This window comes from Xenopus tropicalis, chromosome 4, assembly GCF_000004195.4.
Source record: "Xenopus tropicalis strain Nigerian chromosome 4, UCB_Xtro_10.0, whole genome shotgun sequence".
In the NCBI taxonomy this organism is placed as follows: domain Eukaryota; kingdom Metazoa; phylum Chordata; class Amphibia; order Anura; family Pipidae; genus Xenopus; species Xenopus tropicalis.
Window position 1 is genome coordinate 122,143,301 of NC_030680.2, and position 20,740 is coordinate 122,164,040.

Sequence of the window (20,740 nt, forward strand, 5' to 3'; positions counted from 1 at the left end):
ATTTTAAGAATCCCTTAACCTACTGGGATGCCTTTACATCCCCTTTAAATGTAAAATACAAATGACTATATTAATCGTAGCAATCACAAAGCATAAACAAGGTAGGTAGAAATGTTACAAAAAGACTGTTACTTTCCCAATATGTCTGCAGCCAAGGTCAGGTATTCTCTAATGTTCCCCTAATGGCTTTACCCTATTATTGGGCTAATGGTAGCTATAACACTGGCATTGACATGGGATGGATTAGCACAGCAGATTGGTCAGGAAAGCTACAGGTTGCACATTCCGTAGCTCACAGCTTATCACATTGAGCCTTCAGCTCTGATTTCTTAGTGCCCAGCTGCTCAAACAAAAGGGTGGTGTAGCTGCTGCCTAGCAGTGCAAGTTGACAGGTAGGGTTACACAAAATGAATATTTGTATTAGATAAATGTGTATTTTAGGTTTATTGTCCCTGAAGCAACAGCTGAGAATCAAAATCTGCTGTATATAATTCAAAAAATAAACTCCCAGCACCACTTGACAGAAGTACTGATAAATTTAGCTTCTGCCTACATCCACTTTTGCCATAATATAGGCTGACCTATTATTAGCAACATTCCAACTGGTCCATTTTCTGTAGTATTAAGTAAATGACATTCCTATGCTGCTTCTCTGGTTATTGGGGTCAACCAAGCAACTGGTTCCCTGTAAGTCTACATATTTATTGTTACACTTTTTATAGCATACTTTTCTTGCATTCTGACTTCTCAGTTGTTGTCTGGATGCTAGGAAAAGTAAGCCCTAGCAACTGCATAGACATAACCAGCTCCATTCTGGGGAGTTGCAGAAAAGAAATTCAGAAACCACAAAATTTGTGGCTGCAAATTGTTAACATCTGCATTGTAGTTGGCTTCAAGGTGAACAATCCTACTGTGATGGCATAAGTTTAAGGTAAATTAGCATCAATAATAAGTCAGTGGTTGTTCAGTTTAAGCCCTACTCTAAGGTCCAACCTTTAGTTCCGGGGGTGCCAAATGAGAGCTATGATTGGCTATTTGGTTGCCCCTATAGGGACTGTCAGCCTACGGGAGCTCTGTTTGGCTGTACACCTGGTATTTATGCAACCAAAGCTTGCCTGCAACCCAGGAATTTACAAATAAGCACCTGCTTTGGGGACACTGGGAGCTTCTTGTTGCTGAATAGCCACTGGTTGGGGATCACTGCCTTAAAGGAGAAGGAAAGGCTAAGTAACTTGGGGGTGCCAAAATGTTAGGCACCCCCAAGTGACTATTCGCTTACCTTCTACCCTGGGCTGGTGCCCCTGTTAGGAGAAAACAGCACCAGCCCAGGGTACCTGCAGCGAGCGTTTCTTCTTCCTTCTGTGCCAAAATCCCTTGGCCAGCGCATGCACAGTAGAGTGAAAAGCCGACTTTTTTTGTTAAAGATCAGCTTTTCACTCTACTGCGCAAGCGTGCGAAGAAGGTAGAGGAGACCACGCTCGCAGCTACCCCGGGCTGGTGCGGTTTTCTCCTAACAGGGGCACCAGCCCAGGGTACAAGGTAAGCAATTAAAGTCACTTGGGGGTGCCTAACATTTTAGCACCCCCAAGTGACAGACTTTCCTTCTCCTTTAACTCATAAAATAGGTACAGATATAGAGAAAATATTACTCGCCTTAAGTGAGCTTCAAGCTGGGCTTTCAGGTGTAGGAGAGCAAATGGCCACTGTCCCCAGTTTTCACCCTAACTGACCTTTATACTTCAGCCCTCCTGCCACTTCTCCAAGCCCCATGGAGCACCAGCCCAACAGTTTGGGAACCACTTGTATAAATGATGAAGCCATATGAACAAATATAATGTTGGCATTGCAGGGCCTCACATTCCTACAGTTCTTATAGACTGCAGTGCAGGCTTCTCTTGCTGCCCAAATTTACCTTGCCTTTTACTATCTAAGTTTGGTTTCATTGTATAGCTATTGTGTACAACTAGAATTACCTGATTGTGTTGAGATATGGAACTGGAATGTGTAACCTTTGGCAGTTTACCTCCTACTCACTTAGCCAACAAGCATATTATAATCTGGATTTTGGTCTGGCTCTAATGTGCTTTAGACTTGTCCCAACGCACTTTAGACTTGTATTAGTGCTAGTTCCCTACTAGGAATCCACTCAGATCTCACCATTAACTGTTCTATGATATCCATGCAAAGCTGCCTGGCAAATAATACTGTTACTTTTTTCACCTGTTTCTGTGTTTTTAATAATTAAGTTATTGCACTGTTTGTTATTGTTTAGATAAACATTTTTGCAGCAGAACACAATAAAACAGCAGGATGTGAATTCCTCCCTGTGTGGTTGTAAGTAACATTCAGTGTCAATGGGAAATATTCCTTTTTATGTAAATGCGTTGTTTATTGTGTGTACAGAATAGTAATGTAATATGTGGCAGATGCAATGGTTACTGCATTTAATAACCAAATGGCAGCTTTCATTGAAACATGCAAATGAAAAAATATAAATATAGAAATGTTCTGGACACGCAGCGAGACATTTAAATGTTATATGATCTACTTTACTAATTTACAAAGGGCTAGGCACAAGTGCTAGTGTGCATTGTGGGCATAATGCTTTGCAATGCTGTACCCAGGGAGGTTTAAATAGGCCACCGAGCTCTGCTCCCACCCCCACCTTGCTCACCATAATAGAATACAGAAGCCAGTAGGACTGGACGCTTTATATGCAGAAGTCCCCAGGCCTAATGGCTTCTGTAAAAATTATTCTATTGCGACTGGAGAGGTGGGTTGTGCATATTTTTATCATTTTTTTTTATCTGCCCAAGTGCATTTTATCTCTGGGTAGAATACTTTGTGTTTGTTAAAGGTAACTGAAGGAGATTTGCCATATACTTTTAACTGTTATTATATTTCACAGTGTTTACCATTAACCCAGTGTCAGATCTGCAGAGGTCTTGGTGTTATTTTGCTTGCATGGCCTGTGGTTTATTGGAGCATTTTCATGTAAAAATGACAGAGCAGACACAGGCAAGCCACAAAAATGTGTATATGCAAAATGTAAAGACTATTTTTAACTTATTGTCAATTTTAATGGCTATCAATGTTCCAGTGGTATACATAAAGCAAGTTGGGACTGCTAATATTCTGCCAGAAAGGAAGTAGAGGCAGGTGATCAAGATAAATTTATTTAACACTACTGAGAATAAAATACTATTTCCTTACAGATTATGTGTTTATTTAGATGACTGAACACTTGAAGCCATACATGGCTTAACCCCCTGCAGTATGCGACCTATAGGCCTGCAGTTCAACCAGATGGATATTGTACAAGGGGCCATACATAGTATGGTTGCCCCTCTATTATTCCATTTGTTTAGAAACTGCAGGAGCTACAGTTCCTCTTCATTTCCTCATTGGCTTCTGCACAAAGCTCTGGCAGATATGGTGCATCTGCACTTACCGATATCCATAGTACATAGATATCTGTTGGGATCATCAGGCCAGGCTTGAACTGGCAATCTGTATAATTTGGAGATACCAAAGGGGCTGCTGTAAGATTCCATGGGCAGACTATTTATTAGGGCCTATATTGAATCCCAGTCTGGATATGCATCAGGGTGCCGTGCCTATACTAAAAATTGTACAAAATGTTATAATATTTTTTGATACTTTTCTAAGCCCAGAGGGACTGCTGTAACATGAATGAGTGGAAATATTAATCGTCAAGCACTGTTGTGGCCGTTCAAAGGCTCTGAAAATTAAATCTGGAACTGCATGACTCAAAGAACAAAAAATTAGGACAAGTTTTAACCAGAATTACTTTTTTTTTTTTATTTTTCATTTCCACTATTTGCACCCTCCCAATTATAGAAGTCAAGAAACAAAGAAAATGGCTCACCTGTTCAAAATTTTGGATTTACTGTATTGGATTGTGCAGAACACACATTGCAATCAGTGTAACTTCTGTAAAAATCCAACCATCTTATCTGCCCAGTAAAAAGCAATATATAATTTATTAACTGAAGCAATAAGAGAAAAGGGCAAACCCACAGGCACAAGTAGGTGGGGACAAAGAGTCAGACATTCAAAATATGGGCAGTGAATGTTTTATCTGTGGTCACCAAGTAGGCTCGATACACTGCTAGGACATGTTAGGACAATTGCTTGTTCTCTGACTTTTGCAGTAGCTCCTTCAGTTCCGTGCTCCTCTGTTTATCAATGATTTCCATCTCACGCAACTTCTGCAGTAAAAGGGATATGGCAAAATGAAGAATATGCAATGCCTATATAATACAGCACCTGGGGTTAATGAACAACTAAAGCATTCCTTTATAATGATTTTGGAGTATTAGCAACTCTGTGAAGTGACTGATTATGTATGCGCTCCTTTCCTTACTTACTTGTCTCTCATCCTTCCTTCTAAGGTCAATGGGATACATTATTTCCATTTTTTTTATCAAACCTGCCCAATTTTAGGCCAGATATAAATCAGGTAAGCCCGTTGGGGGTGCCCATATGCAGGCACAGTCTGAAGGACCAGAATTGGTAACTGAAATCTGCCCATGTATGGCCAACTTTAGTGATAAGAAATGAGAAAAGGATAAGGTTAATTGCTCCTACGTGAATAACTGCACCTTGTGGGCCCAACCATGGATTTCTGTTATCTAAACCTCTGCAGTAAAATGAATGAGGTTTAAGTACAGATGGCCACACATACACTGATTGTTTCACACTCTAATGCAAACTCATTAGAGCTGCTCTCAGAATGCAAAGTCAAGCCATGTATAAATGTGACCCTATGGATCTGCCTGTGGAACTAATATGGACTAATATGGTTAGGTGCAATAAAGGCCCACACTGGCAATCTCTGGATTCTGGCAAATGCCAGAGGGGCTGCTGTAAGATGGCACAGACAATCACTATTTATTGGGCTGGTAGGAGCTATTTGGGCCTCTGTGTATTTGGAATGCCAGTGCTTAATTTAAATCTCAATCCAGGCCTGGTGAATTCAGGCTATCCAAATGCACGACCACTCTGCACATTGACTCAGATCCCTTCAGATCATTTTGGTGGATTAACTCATAAGTGGTCATGAAAAAAAGTGCCAAGCAGAATTCTGCAGATACTGCCATGCTGTAAATATTATTCAGTTGTATTTACCTTATTGCATGTCTGGGGTTGTTATCTAAATATCAACACACACATTAAAGGATTACTATTAGGACTATACTAAAGTTAACATTTTAGCAGTGTCATATATATATATATATATATCATATATTTTTATATTCTCTAAATATTCAGTAAAGCATTCTTATTCCCTTAAAGGGGACCTGTCCCCCTAAGAAATAATTCCAATTTCTTTTGTGTTTGTTAAGCAAAATTAACTTCACATACTAAATGTGAAAATCTTGTTGATATAAATCTTGTTTCCTTCGGTCTTGGGAATATATAATCACAGCCAGCAGGCAGCTGCCATTTTGTGGGCACTGTTATTAAGGCAAGCTTTGTATCACCCCAAAATCTTGTGTATGTGCCAGAATGGGGGACCCGATGCCCATGCACTGGCTACACAATTAGATGGTGAGAAGGTAGGAAGAATGTGAGTGCTGAATGGAAAGTTTAAGTAATTGTCTGCCCCGCCTCTAAGGCATAGAGGCAGGGCAGGCAGTATATGATTGACAGCTGCGATTTTTAAATGCATTTATAATGGGTTTGAATGTGTTAATATAAAAATGTATTGTGTTTTCATGTTTAATTTGAAAAGGTCTTTTATTATACAGCTTTTCATGTCTGAGTGACAGGTCCACTTTAAATGTAAGTTTTCGAGCATATAATATTTTTAAAGAAAAGCTAAGTGATTTGAAGGAATAGATAGTACCTGTGAGATTTCCGTGTTGATTATATTTCGGTAATCTTTCCCTTTACCTAAGGCTTCCATTTCTTCAAGGAAGTCCCATCTCTCCTGGACTTCTGCCACCACTGCAAGACAGATCACTTATTCATTCATTCCAGGTAAAGGTTACAGGGTAACTGTGAAATCAGCTGTAATACCATCAATACTACAATCTCTGCCTCAGGCCCAGAGTAAGATGCCATAGACAGTTACTATTTCTTGGGCTGGTGGGGTACGGTTTGGGCCTCTGTGTCCTAGAAATGCCAGGGCCTATTTGATAATCCCAGTCTACACCTTGTATTGCAGCTACATGTATCACTTACATTCATCAAATCTGTCCTTCTCCCCTTCTTCCTCCCAGTTTTCTTTTTGTGGAATAACACGTGTTGGTGCAGGAAGGTCCTTCCCTGTTGCCATGATATTTTGTAACCTGCACTTTTCCTTATTCAGATCTCCTGAAAAGAAGAGAAAGGATTAGGTTGTTGTTATACAAGCCAACAAAGGCTGTTAAAAAGTTATACAGGGAATAAAACATCTAACAGTGTAAACAGAATAAATACATTGGTCACCCCAGAGTTAAATGACCTTATGCATGCAAGAGTTTATTTAAAACCAAATGAAACCTACAACTGTTTTACATAAAATATGGCTAATTAATACAATAAAGCCACAAGCATATCCACAACAAAATTTTACAAATTTTGTTGTAAATTTCCTTTTTACCCTGTGATAAATATGAAACTTTGCTGTTGTCTGGATCTGAATGGGTGCTAGTATGCCTTCTTACTAGGCATCAGTTAAAAAAAGGATTACAGTACATCACTCTAAGGGCCCACTTACGCTGTAGTAGAAATATATGCAAGACATTGCAACCATAAGGCATGTTTCACTCCACAGAGCTACACAACCTTGTCTTATGTAGGCCGTGTTCTTCACCCCAATTAATGCAAAGCACCAGGTATAACTCACTTGTGGGCCGAGGCTGGAACTTGTCTCTACAATAAGCATCTCCAGCACGGCACTTCTCAGCAGGACGCAATCTTGGTCTGCAAGGCTGAAGGGTAGCTTTTGGTCTCTGGGAGATTGCAGCTGCTGCACGTTTACTACCAGAATCAGTGGAACTGGGGTGGCACTGAACTGGTAGTGCATCGCCGCCTAGAAAAAAAATGTACATGTATTTTTATAGTACAGCTGTTTCCAGGTCCAGCCTTTAGCTACAGTGGTTGTATATACTGTACAGTCCCCATTTATGATAACATTTTCCCTAAATTAAAAAACAGAATTATCTCTCATATATCGGGTGCATCCTTGTGAAAGTGTAGACACAGGAAGGACAAGCTATTGGTAAAGAGAATGGATAGGCCAGTAACCCTGTGTATGGCAGGGTTACTTTAGAGAGGAAGGAATGTGTGATGCTCACTTGTTAGGCACCTTTACCTGCTATCCCAGGCTGGGGCTCCTTTTTAAAAAATGCACTGGACCAGGTAACTGCTTGTGGAGCAATGCCCCCACAATCTTCTTTCTTCTCCCATACACCCCCTTTGACAATTATGCAGGGCACATGCGTAGTACAAAAATCTGAAGAAAAGTTCTTTACTGTGTATGTGCTTGCCCAAACTCTCTAAGGATGGCTGGAGAAGTGAAAAAGATTGTGACGCAGTGTTCATCAAGCATTACAGTGGACTGCTGTGTGGTTTTTTTTTTTTTAAGAGGAGTGCCAGCCCTGGAAACCGTTAAGCAACTAAAATCACTGGGAGGTAATACTTAACAACTTGGCACTCCCTGCGATTTTACCTTTTCCTGCCCTTCAATAATACGGGTGCTAAATTGTACAAGTGCAGTTACCTACGGCAATCAAATGTTTATTTTTTTTTACCTGTTTTCTAACTAATTGCTACTGGTAATTGCAATAAACAGATGACTGTACCTGCAGCATATGTATATCTTTAATTTTATTGCACAACAGTATATGCAATACTATATATTTTGAGAGAGAAAGAAGGGGGAAAAAACGTACCTTGAAGCCGCTCTTTTATCTGACGCTTTTGAAAGTTTGTAAGTTTGGATTCTTCCATCATCACTGGAAAAACACAAAGTGAGCAATGTTCTAATGTTCTGACTGCTAAGTTATAGTAAAAGGCTTAGACTTTGGCTTAGATAAAAGAGAGAATATTGTTTTTACTTTCTTAATCTGTTGAATCACAGGTTTCAGATATAAGACACTAAAATATAGTAGCGCAGAATCTTGGTAAAGAAATAATCTCAGTACAGCAAACATTTCTTCATGGAAACATATGGGTATTGCTTGAAATGCAACCCTTTGCCATGCATAGTAAACAGAGAAAACAGTGCCCTATTCTATTTCTTTTTTTGGTGCTGAAAACAAAAGAAACTGTGATTATACCCAGCTTCTGGCTCACTGTATGTAATGCTGCTCATTATACTCCTTCGGTGCCATATGTAAAAAGGAAATAGAGGCATAAGGAAAGCAGATGAAGCTTCACTGCTTAGTCAGCAAGTGGGGGGGGGGGGCTGCACAAAACATATGTTTTTTAATAATAAATAGCAAATATTTTAATAAACATTATAAAGTTCTTAAACATTTATAAAGTTTAGGGCTCATATCTGTAGGAAAGTGAATTTAAAGGATCTTTTAGAATTGGTGTACTCTGCATGAAATGTTGCTTCTTCTTTAATTAAAGTGTAAGAGAATGATCACGCAGGGGATATCCGGCCTGGGATAATCCGTGTATGGCAGTATACAGCTCCACTGGAACACGATAGCTGGTGTAAGCTTTATATCATGTATCATATGTAAATCTGCAACTGAGAATCTTCTGGATCTTTACACTGTTTAGCTATTAAAAGGAAAACTGTGTGTAATATACAACATATATAATCATGTACAAATATCCAAAGAAACTGTAAATGTATAGTTACTACGTGAGACTTTAAGTGCAATTGGGAAACCACCTTCTTTCTTATATGCCTCCTTATACATGGCACCTTTTTCAGTGTGTATACTGATTATTCCACTGTTTATTCCCTTTTTACAAATTTTATTAAACAGTTGTAGTGTTAAGATCTGCCTGCATAGCAAATAAACCCTCAACAAGTATCCCATTAAACAAAACTATGGTGATTGAGTGGCTATAAATTGAAGATGTACAGTGCTGCTGTATATAGCAAATTATACAGCAGAACTTCAGAGCCCTGTGCAAGAGCCAATTTAAAGCAAGCACTTTGTGTCACATTAGTGTATTATTACCTCGAATCAGCTCCTGGGTTTCTTTGCTGTATTGAGCAGGTTTGGCATTGTTCCAAAACCCTGTGCCCACTGGAACCTTTGTACTTACATTCCTGACTGCCATTGTGATGCCGATTCTGTAATAAACATAATGGCAATGTAACATTACACTTTATGGCCTTAGGCAGACATAGATAAATGCACAAATAAAAACAAGGAAACTGCTATAATATACTAAAACTTAAAGGTGAACCATCCCTTTAAAACCAAAGGGAATTTCTAATTTGTGTATGTAGCCCACTTTATGAGATTCTGTGGCACTACCTGCTGACTTGTCTTTACTTGGCGCTACAGGAGTCCTGAGCCCCCGCTTACTATGGGGGTTAACAGGGATTTCTCCCTTAAATGGTGTGCCTCCACCCAGGGATGGTGTTGTGTAACTATAATCCACCCCCTGGGAACTTAATAGGTTGCTATGCCCCTCTTGGGACCCACGTACTCCTGGTGTAATACACTCCCTCTTGGAGTTATTCCTTACCAGCTTGGTAGTGGTCCTCTGGGCTTGGCAGATACTCACAGCAGACAACGGTGCAACGGTATATTAGGCAGATTCCTCTCCAGGAGTGGCACATATTATTGATACAGTGTGCAGGGCATATCCCCTTACTACTCATTGAGACTCTTTCTGTTGGACTACTCCACGGTACTCACGCCACGTGCTCCCCTCTAGGTGACCTTCCCGGTACTCGCGTCATGAGGCACCCCCTCCTGGAGCCCTCCCCGGTACTCACGCTAGAAGCCTCACCACAGGGACCCACACCGGTACTCACACTAAGCATCCTCAAATCCAAGCTCCTGGACTAGTGGTGACCTGGTGCACCTTCCCTAGCCACTTGTGGCCCTGCACTCCAGCAGATGTAACGCTGGGAGGTCTTAACCTCACTACCACTCCTGGAGGGGTCATGTCTGCCCATTTTAACCTATGGTGTCCTACATATCACTCCTGGAGTGATCTATTACCAAACTTCTATCTAAACTGTACCTGGGGTACTCCTGCCTGGAGCAGCCCCCAAAATGTCTGCCACTCAGCACATGGCTGCAACCCCTTATATGGGCCTATGCACCACCCTGTGGCCATAACCCTAACTACAGGTATACTCCCTGTTAACTATTTAGCACCCAGTCATCCCAATGTCCCTGATCACCACCCTGTGGCCTATCCTAGGGGTGTCTATCCTAAGGGCCCATTTTTGGTAAACCCCTACATGTATAACAGAAAAACTATGTTAGTGATTTCTCACCATTAACCATGGGAGTGCCAGGCATGAAAAGCTAAGCAGAAGCCCACGATTCTGCTTATAAAGTATATAGTCACATTAATGACCATTAGGTGGGGCTATTCCATACTAGTATAACTACACTATCCTGTCCCTCAGCTACATATATACCCATGCTACAGTCAACATACCCCAAATGCAAACAACATTAAATGTTTATTCTTGCACTAACCATAGTATTCATTATTGCCTATGTGTATATCTATACAAACCATCTCTAACCTTAATAAGCTGTCAGCACGCCAGCCAGCACCGGTCAGTCTGTATAACGAACACGAAACGCTCTCGCAAGTCGCGTCCTGTCTCCATGGGAACCGTACAAGGAAGGAAGTTGAGGGTTTAACGTTTCCGCTTCCTGTCTGTGGCCGTTCGTGACGCCGCAACGAACTTATCCCAGTGTGTGTGTGGGAAAAGCGAGTAGGTTCTGCTCGGTACCTAGAGCCGCTGCCATGTCGGACAACGAGGACAAGTGAGTCGCTTTGTATTGTTACTATAATAAAGGGTGGGGCGGTGATATTCACTGGGCAGGCCGACGGTACGGGCTGGGGGCTTCCTAGCTGCTAGTGCCATGTGGGAATGGCTCATACAGTGTCCCTTCATCTCCTTCCGCCCGGTACTAACACTGTAAGGGAACACTGGCCCCCGATTACAAGAGGGCGGTGTAATTGTTTATAATATATAATATACTGCCGAGTTTAGTCATGAAATCTCATTGTTTATGGACAAATTTTCCAGGTCATGAACCCACAAAGCTGCATAACGGTGTTATTCCCTGTACTGAATTATAAGCACACTCATTTACTAACGGGGGGCAAGTTGGTACCTAGGCGCTAATCCAGCAGGTCAGTGATTATGTTCTGCCATCAGCAGTTACAATAATGACAGCAAATGGTCGCCATGGGTTACTTACCAGCTGCTAATTTGCCCACTATTAGTAAATGAACCCCAAGGATGTTTATGCCAGAATCAAGAATATCTATTTCCAGACTATAATAGTAAATTCGCTTTCATACAGGTGGGGAGACGCTGCAGGGCAGATATGTAGCAGCCATTGCACCAGAATGATTCACTAAAATGCTGATCTTTCTGTGAGGAGTTACAGCTGAGTATTTCTGCCCCTTGGCACCATGTATATGTCTCAGTTCTATGGCCCAGCCACTCTCTGCGTTGCTTCTCATACATCAAATACTGTTTTATTTAAATGTACTCCTAATTATCACACTGCTTTTGGAGCCATGAGGCAGAATGGCAATCAGGTGTGTAGGAACAGGAGCAGGTTCCAATCTCATGGTGCCATATTGATAATAACTTCATCTGACATCCCAGTAATATAAAAAAAAAAAAAAAATTTTTATATATATATATATATATATATATATATATATATATATATATATATATATATATATATATATATATATAGGGAATGAGCAAAGAGCAACCTGTTTGTATGTGCCCATATGTGTGTCAAATACATATATCCCTGCAAACTGGTATCACCTCTGTCCCGGCATTTTTTCTTGATGGCACCATAGGTAATATAACAAATAAATATTTTTGATCTGTTAAATAGCAGCAGCACTTTTATGTACATTGAAATATAAGAGGGCAACATTTAACAGACCTTTTATTCAGATAAAGCTCTACGAAACTGTACCCAGGCCAGTACTCCCTACTTACAAGGGCTGATGCTCACATATCATAGTCATGGCTGTTGCTTGTAATTTGACCAGAAGAAAAAAAGCACAAGGGGTCGCTGTTAGAACTCTGTGCCCAGATTTCTTTCTAACAGAGTGGTCATTGTATAATGGAGGGGGCTCTATTTTCTGTTTTGGATGCTACTGTGACAGTGACTAAATTTGATTAAAACAATTGACTTTGGTGATATATTTAAGATAATTTATAGCAGTGTTGCATATCACTCTTTTATTTTTAATAATCTATAAGGTATTTGTCCATTCCTCTCCCTCCCCCCTGTTTTTTGGTGAATTTAAGTCCAAATGACCAGAGTTTATGGTGTATTTCCCCAGCAGAGGCCTTTTCCATAGTTACAGTAGGACACAACCTGTACAAGGCCTTATTTCCTAACAGCAGTCACATTGAAAAGTTCTACTTTGCATTTTATTACATTGATTATTTATCAACATTCTAGAAAAATATACAGTCCCATGTATTTTATTGCAAGTTACAGGACTGGCTACCATGGATGATACAGTAAGTATCAGTTATCATTATCAACTCAAAGTCTATTTTAAGCACCAAACCCTGACAATGTAGTACAGAAGGGAGGAAATTATGCCAAGAGTTGTTCACTTATGTATTTGTTTTGGTGTGCAGCTTTGATGGAGATGATTTTGATGATGTCGAAGAGGATGAGGGACTTGATGATTTGGACAATGCAGAAGAGGTAGGTGGTGTTCTTTTGTTCCACAACAGCCTGGTTTTTCTTTACTGAAATTGCAATAGTCCAAATAATTATTTATACTAAAAAGCTCAGCGCAAAATGGAAACTTCTAGGTGTTTCATATATATATATATGTATATGTTTTGTTAATACAAAATTTGTGTTCTAATATCTTACTGTTAATGTGGGTAAAGTAGAACTAGAAGACACAGACATTCAATGGACTACAACCAGAAGTTTTCCTTTGTGGTCTCTATGTAACAATTGGTGGGTTTTGTATTGCAGGAAGACCAGGAGAATGTGGCAATTCTTCCAGCTGGGGAAGGCCAGCAGGCCAACCAGAAACGCATCACCACCAATTACATGACAAAATATGAGCGGGCCCGTGTGCTGGGAACTCGTGCCCTGCAAATAGCGTAAGTAAAAGATTATATGTGATGGAAAGAGCACATTTCACCCAGCACTTTCCATGTGGACTAATGTGAACACACCTTCATTGTTACAATAAGAGCCTGTTCCTAAATATCACTTTAAATGAGAAGGAACAGCTAAATCACTAGGGGGTGCCACATGTTAGGCAGCCCCCAGTAATTGTAATTGCTTACCTGATACCCCCAACCGGTACTCCTGCACTGACTCGGGTAAATGCAGGCGAGCAATTATCTTCCTTCCTTCTCCTTTTGCAGTAATCCTGGGGCCCATGCATGCGTTAAAGTTTGGCTTTTCACTCTACTACGCATGCAAGAAGGATGAAGAGGAACACTCATTCGCTTACACCCTGGGCGGTGCAGTTTTCTGCTAACAGGAGTACTGGCTGGGGGTTTCTGTTAAGCTAACATTTTGACACCCCCCAGTGATGATGGTGATTTTGGTGATACTATAATACTATGATTATAGGTTATGTAGCACCGCAGTGCTTTACAGAAATTGTGCTTCAGTCACATCAGTTCCTGCTCAGTGGAGCTTACAGTCTAATTTTATCAGAAACCAATTAGTCTCCCTGTATATTTTTTGAGTATAGGAAGAAACCAGAATACCCAGAGAAAACCCACGCAAGCATGTGGGGAACATGTGGACTCCTTGTTTGACTGCAATTTAACATAGGATCCCAGAGCAGCAAAGCAACAGTGTACTGGAATATAGTATAGAAAAAGCTTGTTTTGGTTATAACATAACAAAATAAGATTTCTGTATATATAATATAGCAATATCATTCTCTGGCTACACTATAGTATAGTGAAATCATGTGTGCATTGCACCACTTAAAAGGAGAACAAAAACCCACGTTTTATTGATTCAAGTGCTCTGCTGCTGAGCGTTTAAGTACAGAACACTGGAGTGTTAATGGTTTGTAGTGTCATGGCAGTTTGCTCTCCTTTTGACTGCCAAAGAGCTCTATTAAGTGACTGACAATGGTCGTTTAAGTAATCCTGACAGGTCACACTTCATTTTGGCATGGAGCAGAATAGGACTGTGTAGCAGTGAGTAACCTTCTTTTATTTTCTCAATGAAATTAAGAAGTGCCGGTTTCAGAATTCAGCGCAAACTATGGCTTTAGCTTGTCTTTGAAAGTTGATTTCTTTTTGACCACCTATTTGCTATTGTTGCTCCTGTTCTCAGGTTATGTGAATAAGTCCTTTTATAAAACATTTAGAGAGAGCCTCACTTAGTTCCTACCACCCTCACTCAGTTTTTGTCCTCCTTCTTTAATACAGGATGTGTGCCCCTGTCATGGTGGAGCTTGAAGGAGAAACGGACCCCCTACTTATTGCCATGAAGGAACTTAAGTAAGTTTTTCTCATCTGCCAGAGAATATGTAACTGTCTAACCTCCACCTGACAGAGGCCAGTTGGGTATGCTAAACACGGTTTGCATGAATCTTTGTTTGCAATTTTGAAATACTTTTCAATTTTCATAGTATCTAGCTTTGGTTTATGTTCAGGAACTTCCAATATTGAGAAAATTGAGGTATGACTTAAAACCAACACCAAAAACCCATATTATTATGGAAATGGATATATATTTGCAAATTCTAACTGGCCTCTTTCAAGGCCAGTTTGTGACTGCAAATTCTGAGTTACAACTACTGGGATTCTTTGCAAGCTAACATATAATTGAGGATGCTTGTATATTCTAGTGATCTTCTAAAGTTTCTTTCTGTTCCCACAGAGCCAGAAAGATCCCTATAATCATACGACGTTACCTTCCAGACGGCAGTTATGAGGACTGGGGGGTGGATGAACTCATCATTACCGACTAAGACCTGTCGTCAGTCCTTGACTTTCCAAGCCTGAAATCTTTGACACCAGTTTTATTCTCTTTTGTCTTGTTGTACATAATTGTTTTTTATGTAAATGCTTTATTTAATAAAAACACAAAAGACCCTCACACACAGCTATCTGTTTGCTGATAAATATCTGCTGAAGAAAGAGAGAGCAGGCTAAAAGGAAGGGTTACTTTTTGTAGCAGAGACTGCCTTTAGATAGTAACAAAACTGACAGCCTATAGGCCATTTAGTGACTAGAAAACTTGGGCGACAGGATGAATTCTAAGCTCCATGCAAGGAGAATAGCATGCACCTGTTTGCTTCCAAAAATGTTCAAAACCTCCCCCACCATCTACCTGTTTTTTTTTGGTAGAACAGAGGAGCCATTGTATGCCCATGTCTCTGCACTTGTTGCTATGGAAATGCCCATGGAGGGGACACCTTTCTCAGGAGTATCAAAAACCAGGATGAATCCCACTCTTTGTTTGGCCAAATATGCGCTCGGCTGCTTCTACGTTCCTGCCACACCTGGGGAACAAGCTAGCACTGATCCAGGTGCTACATTACTGATGGCCACTGCCGCTAAATATTCCTCACACTGATATTTCAGCTCAACAGCGCAGACCTTTTAATCTGACTTCTAGTACATCCTTCTGACTATCGAATTCATTCTATATCCCTGAATGTCTTCTGTGCCCTGTGTAAGGCCACTGGCATCCCAGTAACATAGATGCTGAGGCTGAAAACCAAGTACACATCAGTCAAATTCAGTTTGTCACCCATGTGACATCGATGCAGCCTCTATTTTAACCCAGAGGAAAAAAAAAAAAGTTGTTGGTAAAAATTTTGACCAATCCCTTGATCATCATTTTTAGTATGTGTTAATACAATGCTTTGTATTTTCATTTGTACAACACACAAAAAAAACCTTTCTTGAAACTATCTGATTGATTGATTTTTCTGCCTTCTGCCAAGGCATTATTGGTTAGATTTTCATTGGAATGATCCAGGTTTGCTTATAACTTGGCACAGCATATTCATTTGAAGTAAATACTACATTGGTGGATTTTGAATTTGCTTGCTTAAGATTATATGCTTTATAGAGAATAAATTGCCTACTCCTGTAAATGTATTTAGTGTCTTGGCAGCAGATGTAATAATCTAGGCAGGTTCTCTTGGCATGAGTAGAGTTAAACTGGCTTTCGTTACAAGGACCAGTTTCTCTGGAATTTCTTCTGCGGCTGGTAGTAGCTCTGGCTGTGTTTGTGATTTGCTGGGTTATATGCAAGTCATCTGACTGCCTTATCTGAAACGGACAATTAGCTTATTATGACCGTGTATCATGTGACTAATGTGCTTAGATCCCCAGCATGCACTGAAAAGTGCTATACCTTGTAGTTGCTTTGGAACAAATAAATACAGATGTTATTGGTTAATAGTGTCATCTAACTTGTACCTCTGTGGCTGTATCGTTCCTCCACAGCTGCAAAATGAGGTTATTCTTTTTTTTTTTTTTTTTGTAACGTATATTTTTTACGTTGAATTCACAAATACAATTGGCAGTCAGATCTGCAGTTTCTAAACATTATACCTTACAGAAATTTAGCAACTTTTAAGGTCATAGTCTTAGGTAACAGTATGAGAATGACTGATGTCACTGGGTCATTAAAGGGCTTCGCTGCTGATCTCAGTCTTTATTTATCCGCCATCTTGGAGCCCAGTCATGAAGCAAATTGTATTCAACGTATTTTTTCCTGTATAAAAGGTAGTAAGAAGTAAGAAGAGGAGGGGAAGGGGTGAGAGGTGAGGTGGGGGGGGGGGAGAGTAGTAACGGGGAATGTTTGGTGGGGAATGAGGTTATTCTTATGGTTTTAGGTGGAGCAAGTTCTGTGCTTCATGCTTTTGTTGGTGACTGCTTCCTTACTACTCCTTGCCCCATGGCCATGTGTGTGTCATCGCTATAGTGTAACCTACAGGCACAGTCATATGACAGTCCTGCAGAATTCTGACGGCAGTCGAAGAATAGTCATATGATAAAAATTCACAGTCATCTGACAATGACACACTTGAGCTGTAAGACACCTTGCCAGAAAAGTGCCAGTTCTGTTTGCCCAAAAGTGCTCAATAAAGCCTTTCTAAAAAGCTGAAATGTGCCACATTTGCTATCACCTTAAGGGTATCAGCAGGCTGGGCAGTTGGGTGCACAAGCAAGTTCTGGCTCGGCAGTTGTGAAAACACTTTCACTCCCCATTAGATTCTATGCTAGTTGCCCCTAGGTATGTGAGTGCGATTGTCAGTCAGAGGATTGTTACTTAAAAATTAAGATTGGAATGGAGGCGCATTTCAGAGTAAGAAAAATGGATCTTTATTAATAACATTATTATACATAGTTAAGTTAGGTTGAAAAAAGAGCAAAATCCAAGTTCAACCCTCCTAAGAGTACCCCAGCGCACACACATAAACCCATATGGGACTATCTATACACTCACATACATAAACCATATATATCAACATCAATACTAACTGTAGATTTTAGTATCACAATAGCCTTGGATACTATGCTTGTTCAAGAACTCATCCAAGCCCTTGTAAAGGTGTAGACACACCCTGCTGTAGACAGTACTGGGAATTGCCTCTGCTAAAACACAGAGGCAATTATCAGTAAATGATTAGCATTGTCTTTTTCTGCGGCCAAGACAAGTAGATGCTACTAGTAGCCCTGTGGGTCTTCCCCCTAAAGGCATTAATATAAATCTGCCATCACAACCTCACCTGGCAGGGCATTCCATAGCCTCATTGAGCTCACTGTGAAAAACCACCTACGCTGCTTCAAATGGAAGTTCATAGTTTATATCTTCCATCCCCATTTCTATATCATTTACATATAACACAACACTTTACATAGATTATACAGTCCCTGCCCCAGTGGAGCTTACAATCTAAGGTCCCTATAACATTCACACACACACACACATTTTCTCAGGAACCAATTAACCTGTTTATGGGTTTTTGGAAGGACTCGGATTCCAGAATATTCACATTTAGGACTTCTATTTGCCCACCCCTGATATTCTTGAGTTGAGCCATTCCATGACAGGTTGACAGTTTCGATATGCTTAGTGTGGCATTAATGAGTAGGCTTATATTCTGGGTGGGGGTAGCTATATTTGTCTCTTACCCTGATACCATTTCAATAACAATGAACCGGTGTCCCATTTGGCAGGTTCATTTTGCTAAATGGTGTGGTCTAGTACGCAACTGAAACTGACGGTACCATAAATGCAGTAGATGGGTCACTTGTTCACTTCACGGTAACTGAGAGGTTAAATTTGCAGAAGGAGGGTTAATTATCTAATCAGGCCAGCGTTCCACCACAGAGTCTCTTAATCACATTGGGGATGTGAAATTTCATCCATGCAGACACGGCTTTGTGTGTAAATCTGCAGGAGCAGTTCTGGCTTTTCCGGGGTCAGATTCTTAAGCGTTCTTTTAAATGGAGCCCTTGTTTTCTAGGCTATATAATACAATCATGAGGGATCAGTGACTCTTGGTTTGGGCTGAGGGAGGGGCAGAGATAAGGAAACACACACAGGATGCCATATTTAAACCATTTTAATTGTTTATTCCATTTCTTATTTACTTGAGCTCTTTATTATACTCCAGATTATTTTACATCAACAATCATTTCAGTCCTCCTTATTCTTGTAATTCCAGGGCATTTTATTCTACTCCTTTTACCCAGATACTTCATATTACTCTGGATTCTTAATCCACTTCTTATTTTAACTGTAAATTTAATTTTACTCCTTATTTTACCCTGCCAATTTATTCTTTACTTCCTCAGTTTACTTGTACAATTTTAAAGAGGCACTCTATTGTTTTTTTCTGGGTGGTTATTTTTTCTACTTCTGCTTGACCTGGGGTCTTAATGTTACTGTTTCTTTATTGTACCTTAAACTTCAGTTCTTCATTCTTGTCCACATCTGATCAGAGAACTTTATTCTGCTCTTTGTTCTATACCTTTTTCACCTGGGGAACCCATTCTACATCTCAGAATTTTACGTGGTCACTTAATTCTACATGTAATTCTCCCTTTGTACTAATTCTACTGCTTAGTATAGTTTGACACTTCTTCTAATTTTGCCTGTGTATTTTAATCTACACTTCGTCATTTTGCCTTGGCACTTCGTTCTGCTTCTAACTTTGCCTTGGGTTTTGACTTCATCTGACAACTAGTTGTATCTTCTCCTTCTTACTATACTTTGGGACTTTTCTCCTTTTTATAGCTTGGCACTTCATTCTACTCTTTAGGTGGCCATCCCATTTTACCATTCCTTAAGCTGTGCTTCATTTTAGAAGTTCAAGGTGCAGAAAGAGCTTTTTTTGTTGCAAAAACAGTAAGATTAAGTGGTAAAGGCAGGTGCAATAAAATGTATACCATTAACAGTAAAATCTGCCCGTTGTCCAATTGTTTGCAGGACCAAGCAGGTAACTTTCCTAGCTTCAACTAGAAAATATCGCTTGAAATAGTCATTTTCATTGACATCTAAATTTTACTTTCAATTGATAGTTTCAGGATAAGCTTGGTCCTACAATTACAAAAGATCTTTGAAAAATCTTAACGTGTAAGCCCATGTGGTAGATTTCAACTGAAGGTTGTGTGAAGAACAGGGTTGGACTGGTCTGCCACGGTTCCAGAGCATCTCCTGGTAGACCCCAGCCAGGGTCAATTCTTATGAGCCCTTTATTGTTGATGACATAGCTCTATATAACATCTGTAGGATTTAGCACTATCTATATCTAACAGTAGGTGTAATTTTCTCTGGCAGGCCCTAGAAATGCCATTCCTAAATGCTGGATGCACAATACCAGTAGATTCTTTAAAGCATCTAGTGTTGAGCTACAACAATCTGGGTTCAGTTTCTAGCAGTAATGTAAAGAATAGCCCAGGAAAAGCAGATAAATATCTATCAGACACAAACATAAAATACTTTCCTAATTATATTAGTTAACTAGGGACTTATCAGTGAAGTACAGTGAAAATACACTGGGCTGCTCCCTTGAGATGATTGTTCTGATATCTTTGTAAGTGAAGTATCACAATCTCATACATGTGTATACATCAGTTCTGTTGGATACCTGTGATAATATTATAATAAACTATTAACTGGTGTGCTTTCCACCTCTGTATGTTGCTTCCTACCGGATAGGGATACCTCATCATTCATAATGAAAATATTACACCCCAGTTGTCTCATTGTAATGGCGGTAGCAGTTCCGTTCCCTAGTTGCAGCCAGATGCGCTCCAGTTATTGTTCTCAATACTAAACTGAGATTATCTGATTTTATAGAAACCTACAGTAGCAGCAAAATGATATATTAAGTAGCATTTTACACAAAGTGATTTAGGCTCTTAAAATGACACATATCTTCTCTGCCGAAACTGTTTAAGCAGGTAAAATGAATGAAATACTTTGTGGGTCCGGTATTTATTAAGTGCAAAAAAACCTGAAAAATAAACAATTTGCCATCTAAAAGCTTGCGAGTTTCTATAAAAGTCAATGGGAATAGTCCTAGGAAAAGTCAAGCCATATTTTTA

At 39.9% G+C, this 20,740-nt stretch overlaps 2 protein-coding genes across 2 annotated transcripts; one reads left to right on the plus strand and one right to left on the minus strand.

Moving 5' to 3' along the window:
• Positions 1-3,795: 3,795 nt before the first annotated feature.
• c22orf23 (chromosome 22 open reading frame 23) lies at positions 3,796-10,207 on the minus strand. The gene is made up of 7 exons (XM_031901086.1): positions 10,177-10,207; positions 9,156-9,271; positions 7,905-7,967; positions 6,857-7,042; positions 6,211-6,342; positions 5,873-5,973; positions 3,796-4,232 (listed from the first exon to the last, which is right to left on the minus strand). Exons 2-7 carry the CDS (start codon positions 9,256-9,258, stop codon positions 4,143-4,145), a joined length of 675 nt encoding a protein of 224 aa, XP_031756946.1. The 5' UTR covers positions 9,259-9,271; positions 10,177-10,207; the 3' UTR covers positions 3,796-4,142.
• A 621-nt stretch (positions 10,208-10,828) lies between these two features.
• Positions 10,829-15,263, plus strand: polr2f (polymerase (RNA) II subunit F). Its single transcript, NM_001006887.4, is given in 5 exon segments — positions 10,829-10,940; positions 12,809-12,878; positions 13,161-13,291; positions 14,591-14,662; positions 15,045-15,263. Coding segments are annotated over 5 exon segments (384 nt in total). The 5' UTR covers positions 10,829-10,920; the 3' UTR covers positions 15,136-15,263.
• The last annotated feature ends 5,477 nt before the right edge of the window (positions 15,264-20,740 follow it).

Bases quoted from the DNA above. Each gene is read 5' to 3' on its own strand.
- c22orf23 (XM_031901086.1), bottom strand. From the start codon at position 9,258: ATGGCAGTCAGGAATGTAAGTACAAAGGTTCCAGTGGGCACAGGGTTT. The intron at 6,343-6,856 runs GTGAGTTATACC...TCTTCTTTTCAG, and splicing joins GTTCCAGCCTCGGCCCACAA to GAGATCTGAATAAGGAAAAG. The intron at 5,974-6,210 runs GTAAGTGATACA...TCTGTCTTGCAG, and splicing joins GAAGGACAGATTTGATGAAT to TGGTGGCAGAAGTCCAGGAG.